This window comes from Perna viridis, chromosome 4, assembly GCF_037379345.1.
Source record: "Perna viridis isolate PV_CMFRI_1.1 ecotype Kerala chromosome 4, ASM3737934v1, whole genome shotgun sequence".
NCBI classification, from domain to species: domain Eukaryota; kingdom Metazoa; phylum Mollusca; class Bivalvia; order Mytilida; family Mytilidae; genus Perna; species Perna viridis.
In genome coordinates, this window is record NC_142448.1 from 2,045,028 (window position 1) to 2,052,023 (window position 6,996).

Genomic DNA, 6,996 nt, shown 5'->3' on the forward strand with positions numbered 1-6,996 from the left:
TTTATATTACTTGCTGTGGTTTTATAATTACATGTGGTCATTTTGTATTTACGTTATGTAGGAACATCTTTACTTTATGTCGTTTTGTCTTTACGTTCTGCCATTTCGTCTTTACGTTCTGTGCTTTTGTCTTTGAGTTCTGTCGTTTTATGATTACATTATGTCAACATATATTTACGTTATGTGGATTTATCTTTACGTGCAGTGGTTTTCTTATAACGTGAGGTCGTTTCATTTTCACGTTATGTCGATCTCTAAATACTTTATGTGCATTTTCTTTTCTTTACGTGGTGTGGTTTCTTATTTACGTGATGTGGACAAAAAATTCATGAAGACGTGTGACCCCGGAACTTTTCGATCCGGTGTAAACTTCAAATCAGTCCGTAAAAGGCAAAATAGACGTCACAACGCCGATTAGAAAAATGCTGAACGAAATACACTTGGGTAGTCTATCCAGTCACCCTAGAGGTTACAGACCACCAATTCAACCAATGAGCATTTGGAACGTTCGCAAAAACAGTCCTACGCAGAAATTACCCCTGTTCCTCATAATGCTGTGAAAAAAGTTCTCATCTCATTTAAAAAAATTAAACAGTTTCTGAAAGGAAAAACATTTCTGTACATTTTATTGGTGCATTTTGCTTCTTGTGATGTGAAGCCTAATCTCCATAATGATTTCTAAACATACCCCTATCTTGTGAAAACACAGGGATTTCCCATGCTATTTATAGACACTTCACTTCCGGTGAGCAGTACTGCACTGCAAGTCTGCTAACCCCACATGCCATTCTGAGGATTGTGAGCTGACATATGTAGAATCATGCTGATATATAGTCCTCTGCAGGTTAAAGTTAAGGTAAAGTCCAGAGAAGCCATTGAATATTGTGAAATTAGCATAGAAGCCTATGGGAAGTGGAATTAGTGGTTTCCAGCATTGAGTGTTTATTCTATAATAAAAAATAGCTTATTTGTTATTTACGTTCAATATTATCACAATTGACACCCCTGTGACTCTGTTGATGACTTGTGGCGATTTTCGTAGTCAGAATTCATAAAACCAAAACAAAAACATAATAATAAAAATAAAAAAATGCAAAAATGGGAAGTTCAATATTCCCGTAAAAAGTCGCATAACTTCGACTCAAACGTCTCAAATTTTGAATAATTCGATAGAAATTAAATTTCTTGAATTAATAAACCACCATTAACTGATTTTCAAGAAAAATTTTGTTTAAATGTTTTAAAATTTAACCCCTTCCCCCAAAAAACTGGTCTCAGTATCAAACATAACTCTCATTCACAGCATACCGACACTGTGAAACTCATATTTTAGGCATTCATAATTTAAAAGATAATTATTTGCCCAAAATATCTGAACAATTCAGGCGTGTGATTTTTTATAGGGTTACAATTACTATAAAATCGTAAAAAGTAGAATTTTCAGAATTTCAGAATTTCTTCTATATCAACCGTTATTATTTTTTTTTCAGAATACCGTAGTTTAAATAAGCTTTTGTGTGATACAGTAGATTTGTATAGTGTCTAAGCTTTCAAATCGGCCAGGTAATTAATATTCGAACTTTTCCAAGTAAAGATGGTGCAAAATTACCACCCATTACCATGAAAAAAAACTCAACATGAACCAAAATTTTAATTTTTAACATATAAACGGCGTACACTGGGCATGTTGCGGGCGATTGCTTTCATTATCGATGCATCCAACATATTTGCTAATTTCAAGAGCGTAGGCGACAATAATGTGTTTTTTTTTCATAAAAAGGGAAAATTCAGGAAGAAATTCAAACGCCTGAATTGATCAGATATGTTGAGTAAATCATTATCTTAATTATGAATGCCTAAAATATGAGTTTCACAGTGTCGGTATGCTGTGAATGAAAATATGTTTGATACTGAGACCAGTTTTCTAGGGGTAGGGGTAATATTTCTAACATTTGTTGAAAATTCTTTCTTGGAAGTTAGTTTTGGTGGTTTATTAATGTAGAAAATAAATTTAGTCACGCAATAACTTGTAGATTCGAATTTATGCAAATTTTCGCGGGAGTCGAAATTCCCATGTTTTTGGAATTCAAAAAATATATTCTGACTACGAAAATCGCCACAAGTCATCAACAGAGTCCCAGGTGTATCAATTGTGATAATATTGAACGTAAATAACAAATAAGCTATTTTTACTACAGACTAAACACTCTAGGGTGACTGGATAGACCACCCAAGTATATTTCGTTCAGCATTTTTCTAATCGGCGTTGTGACGTCTATTTTGCCTTTTACGGACTGATTTGAAGTTACACCGGATCGAAAAGTTCCGGAGTCACACGTCTTCATGAATTTTTTGTCCACATCACGTAAAGAAAAGAAAATGCACATAAAGTATTTAGAGATCGACATAACGTGAAGATGAAACGACCTCACGTTATAAGAAAACCACTGCACGTAAAGATAAATCCACATAACGTAAATATATGTTGACATAACGTAATTATAAAACGTACAGAACGTAAAGACAAAACGACATAATGTAAAGATGTTCCTACTTAACGTAAATACAAAATGACCACATGTAATTATTAAACCACAGCAAGTAATATAAAATTGACAACACGTAAACAAATGTGTATCTCATCAGACAGTTTAGGCGTTCCATAATTCACATCATATCCACAATATTTCTTATTGCGACAAATATGCGACGTCAGATTCTAAGGCAGACGTCATAGGACGTCGTTTTGGATACTCCACCAGCTCAGATGAAAGATGGCACAACCGAACGAGCTGCATGATGTACATTTTAGCAAAGCCCGAGTTGTGCTCAATAACAACGTTAAACGGCTGTGGTTCAAGATTAATCCGTTTTTAGAGAGAAAAGAGACACTGCAAAATTTTTCACACCCCGAGAAGCTCAGTAAATTTGTCCGACTCCTCCAGTCTAGTGTAGTTTGTGAACAGTATTTCAGAGATGAAACAAATACTTTCCAAGATGTCACTATCGGTAAGCGAGTAAATATTTGCATGGGTATATAGGTGCATATAAATACAGCCTTAATGGCTTTGACGTGTTAGATTAATCAAAATTCATTTGATATGTATGTTCGTGACTATGTCGTACACTACAATGAATTTATATCTATACAGAATTTGTGAAAAATAATCCCCATACTTCAGTTTTTAAAGTATCAGTCTTTATCAAATCAGACAGAAGGTGAATTCAGTTTTATTTCTTGTTCAGAAACAGTTACCGATCACTTAACCAGTTTTAGTTTTCATTTGGATGTTGCGCTTTTGAGATAAAAATTATATAGATTGTACATGAAATTGACACTTTGCAAGAGTTATCGTTCTTGATTTGGTTTCATTTGGTTGATTTTAGTGGGAGATAAATGTATGATTTTCTAAAAAGTGCAGATCTGAATGCAGAAATGATTATCGTTATGTGAATGTGTAGTATATATATGTAGAATGAAAAAGCATCGTTTGTTTGGTCACCATGAATCTCTTTACCATTGGTAGTGTCTGAATTTTATGTGGACTGGTACTTAAGATATTTACGTCAATATTTTGGACTGGTAGGATTTAAAACTTATTGATTGCCAATTGTCAACCATCATCATTTTCTTGTCATATGTAAATAAAATAAGACACTATAAAGTACGATATATCATAGAAAGATATGGTAGTCTTTTACTCGCTTTCATCTTTCTTGTCTGAAAATATTCAAGTCAAACTGTATCAAATAGTGTTTGCATCCAGCTTATATAAGCTGATATTTAATGCGTGTTGTACTATTTTTATTTTCTCCCTCGGACGCTCCAACCATAGTTATCGGATTAATAATGAAACAATTAGATTTAAGTTCAACCAAATCTTACAGTAAGTCTTTGAATTCTCGTATTAAAAAGAAATATACGAGAGAATTTCGATATCAATAATTTATCAAATATCAATGGGTTATTTTATCATACATATTTATTTTGGGTTTGCAAACTTTTAAGAGACAAATAGTCTATACATATATTTCAGTTACCAGTACTCGTGAATTAATGCCCTTAGTCTTATATTTCTTAGGAAAATATGTGCATTCTTGCACTTAGACCAGTCATCGTTATATATTTCAGAGGAGTTCTGGGACTTCCTGTATTCAGACAAATGGTCTCATGGGTGTTCTCTACGTATACTGGATGGTCAGCTGTTAGACTACCTGATTACAGCTCTATATATTCTGGTACAAACTAATATTGTCGGTCATCATACTACATTCGCCTTTGCCAGAAACCAAAGAGAACGGAGGGGGTGTTACAAAATCTCCAACAATAAAGAGGTCAGTATTCTCATTTCAATGTAGAATTCATTATTATGGGGTAATTTTTTTCTCGGACTCTTCATCAACTGACTATATTTGATTTCCTGGCCATGAATTCATTTATATATAGAGGTTTATAACAATCAAACGAGGTAGCTTTTGTATCATTTTAATGGAATTTGTGCCATTATACTGATGTTCATTTACTGAAATTTAAATATATTTATAGGGTTGTCAAATAATTGAAGAAACCTTATTGTTGGAATTCACATACTACGGCAGAAAATCGGCTGCTCTGAGGATATCAAATGAAAGATCGTGTAGCACAAGTTATCCAGGAACAACGACGGATTCACCATTTCAGACCATAACAGAGGAAGAAGAAGATGACGGCAGTAGACCTCTAGAAATGCTTGGTAATTAAAAAAATACAGCAACAACAACAAAGGAAATAAAAAATTACAAAGCAAAACAAAAAACTAAAGAAAAAAAGAAGTAAAGAAAAAAATGACGGATTTCATGAAAAACACTAACAAATGTAAAAATGTTTATATGAGTGCTACTTGTTCTACTTCCGGTGTTTGGTTCTTAGTTTTAATCTAGTGTCTACTTTTTGTCGCAAAAACTTTTATCCAGCTATTTTTTTTTCCAGTTAAGTCAAGAAATAGGAGGAAGAGTCTATATAACTATAAATTCGATCCATACTCTTCCAATACATTCAAAAGGAACTCTATGTTCTCACCAAGCGATGCTGACCCAAAAGACGAAATTTCTAGGCGTCTGGAATACATGGTAAAGAGTGGGTCGATGCCATCAGACTCCCCAGAGGAGGTCGAAAATGCTTTGAAGAGTTGGGCTGAAGCAGAGCAAAACAAAAAGTCCCCTTTGCTTGAGAAAGCTGTGCCAAAAAATTGTGTCGAAATTATACCTGTCATATCCGACATACATAGCGATGAAACCAGATCAAGCCAGGCTAGCGCTGAAAGCGACTACAAACTGAAAGCTCGTACACCAAACCTGGCAATCTTATCGTGCACAGAGAGAATTAATTACGGAGATGGGTTACAGGTCGAGGTAGTGGACGACCGTCAGAGGTTAGAAAATCTTGACACTGGGGAAGAATTTTATCTTGGAGACAAAATTGAAAGTGAACTGTCAAGCGAAGTATCCGTTAGTGTCAAGCTGAAGAAACGCCTACAAGAAAAATATAAGGCCCGCGAAGAACGGAAGCGGGAAGAAATAGAATGGAAGCAACACAATAAAGGTATTCCCATTTACAAAGAAATAGATTTCAAGGCATTTGAAATGTCTAAGAAAGTTAAGCATACACCGGGTAGGACACCAACTTTTGAAGAGTTTTTACAACTTCTAGAAGACGAAGAAAAATACGACCCAAGATTTCGTCGGGCAAAACAGATAACTAAAAAAATCGTGAAGCGTTACAATATACAAGGTGCCACATTTAGGAGCAAGGATCAACTGACCGCAATGGTACCTGACGGAACAGTGAAGAATGGGTCTCCCCCGTTACCTCCAATTGATATCAAAGGCACCAGAAGAGAAAATCATAATGGAAAACCCGAATATTCCACTCGAAATACAATGGAATTAGCACGTGAAGTGGGCGGAGTGACAGACTCACACGCTTGTGAAAAATGGATAATTGACCAGTATGGGAGAAAGAGACCACGCCCTCCTGGTCTTAGTGTTGGGTTTTCGAGAACTATGAGTAGCGATGATGTTGAAGAGGAAAGAAGTGTGTCTGCCGAATACAGAACTGCTGTGCGTGAGTGTTTCGGTAGAGATTCGAGTGGTAGAGATACGAGTTCTACTGAACCGGAACATCCCATTTTTCTCTTGACAACGCCTTCGGGAATAATTACAGAAATTGAAATCGGGGAAGGAAATAGCGGCAAAACTACGCCAAAATTAATCAATGAAACAAAGACAAGTCTTCCTCCAGTTGCCCCGATTGTTGTGTCTAGGGAGGACGAAATGAAGGCTGATTTTAAGAAAAGTTCGAAGACGAAATCGGCAAAATCTAGGAAATCTTCTCTTTTAAAAAGCAAGAAATCGAGTCCGAAATCGAAAAAAAATAACAGGATAACTTTGCTGGAAGAGGAGGAGAAATCATCCGAGTCAGATTTAGATCAGAATATTGAGGATGAGACAAAAATATTCGATACCAAGAAACTAAACACCAAATACAGCTTTGAACGTCTTAAAGGTAAAAGAGTGAAGAAGAAACCCTCGTTTTATGAAACTCTAAAGAAGTACTATAAAATTCAGAGAGTTGTCAATAAATTTGCAGGAGGGTCCGCAAGAAAAAAAGGTGGCAGGCGTGGAGGAATATTTGCTCGTCTGATACGAATGCCTCCAGAAGAAGAAAAGGAAGAAGAAGAAAAATTTGTAATTGGAAAAATGAAGAAATTTGACTTCCTCAATCACAAACCTCCTAGACTTGAAGAGGAGGAGCCGGTGTCTTTTGTTACCTCATCAATGCTAGATTTTACCGCCAAAGTCCTTAACGCTTTGGACGACTTTGTGGTAAGAAAAGAACAAATTGTTTCTGACTATTGTTCTAAATCCTCCATGACCATCACTTTTACAAGAAAGTCAGTCTTCAGTTTCAATATGGCATGAGTATCCTATTCGTCAATAAACAGATCAATTTTCAAA

The 6,996-nt window shown here is 35.4% G+C and overlaps 1 protein-coding gene across 2 annotated transcripts; it reads left to right on the forward strand.

The window, feature by feature from the left end:
- The first annotated feature begins 2,729 nt into the window (after positions 1-2,729).
- LOC148618420 (uncharacterized) lies at positions 2,730-6,996 on the forward strand. 2 transcript variants are annotated; one of them, XM_088577320.1, is made up of 4 exons: positions 2,730-3,009; positions 4,133-4,335; positions 4,547-4,733; positions 4,970-6,996. In XM_088577320.1, exons 1-4 carry the CDS (start codon positions 2,775-2,777, stop codon positions 6,958-6,960), a joined length of 2,616 nt encoding a protein of 871 aa, XP_088433446.1. In that variant the 5' UTR covers positions 2,730-2,774; the 3' UTR covers positions 6,961-6,996. The 2 variants fall into 2 exon arrangements, with proteins under 2 accessions (XP_088433446.1, XP_088433447.1); XM_088577321.1 differs by lacking the exon at positions 2,730-3,009 and adding an exon at positions 3,745-3,887.

Excerpts from the sequence above, each read along its gene's own strand:
- LOC148618420 (XM_088577320.1), top strand. The coding sequence starts at position 2,775 with ATGGCACAACCGAACGAGCTGCATGATGTACATTTTAGCAAAGCCCGA. Across the intron at positions 3,010-4,132 it reads TTTCCAAGATGTCACTATCG|AGGAGTTCTGGGACTTCCTG; the intron begins GTAAGCGAGTAA and ends TATATATTTCAG. Across the intron at positions 4,734-4,969 it reads TAGACCTCTAGAAATGCTTG|TTAAGTCAAGAAATAGGAGG; the intron begins GTAATTAAAAAA and ends TTTTTTTTCCAG.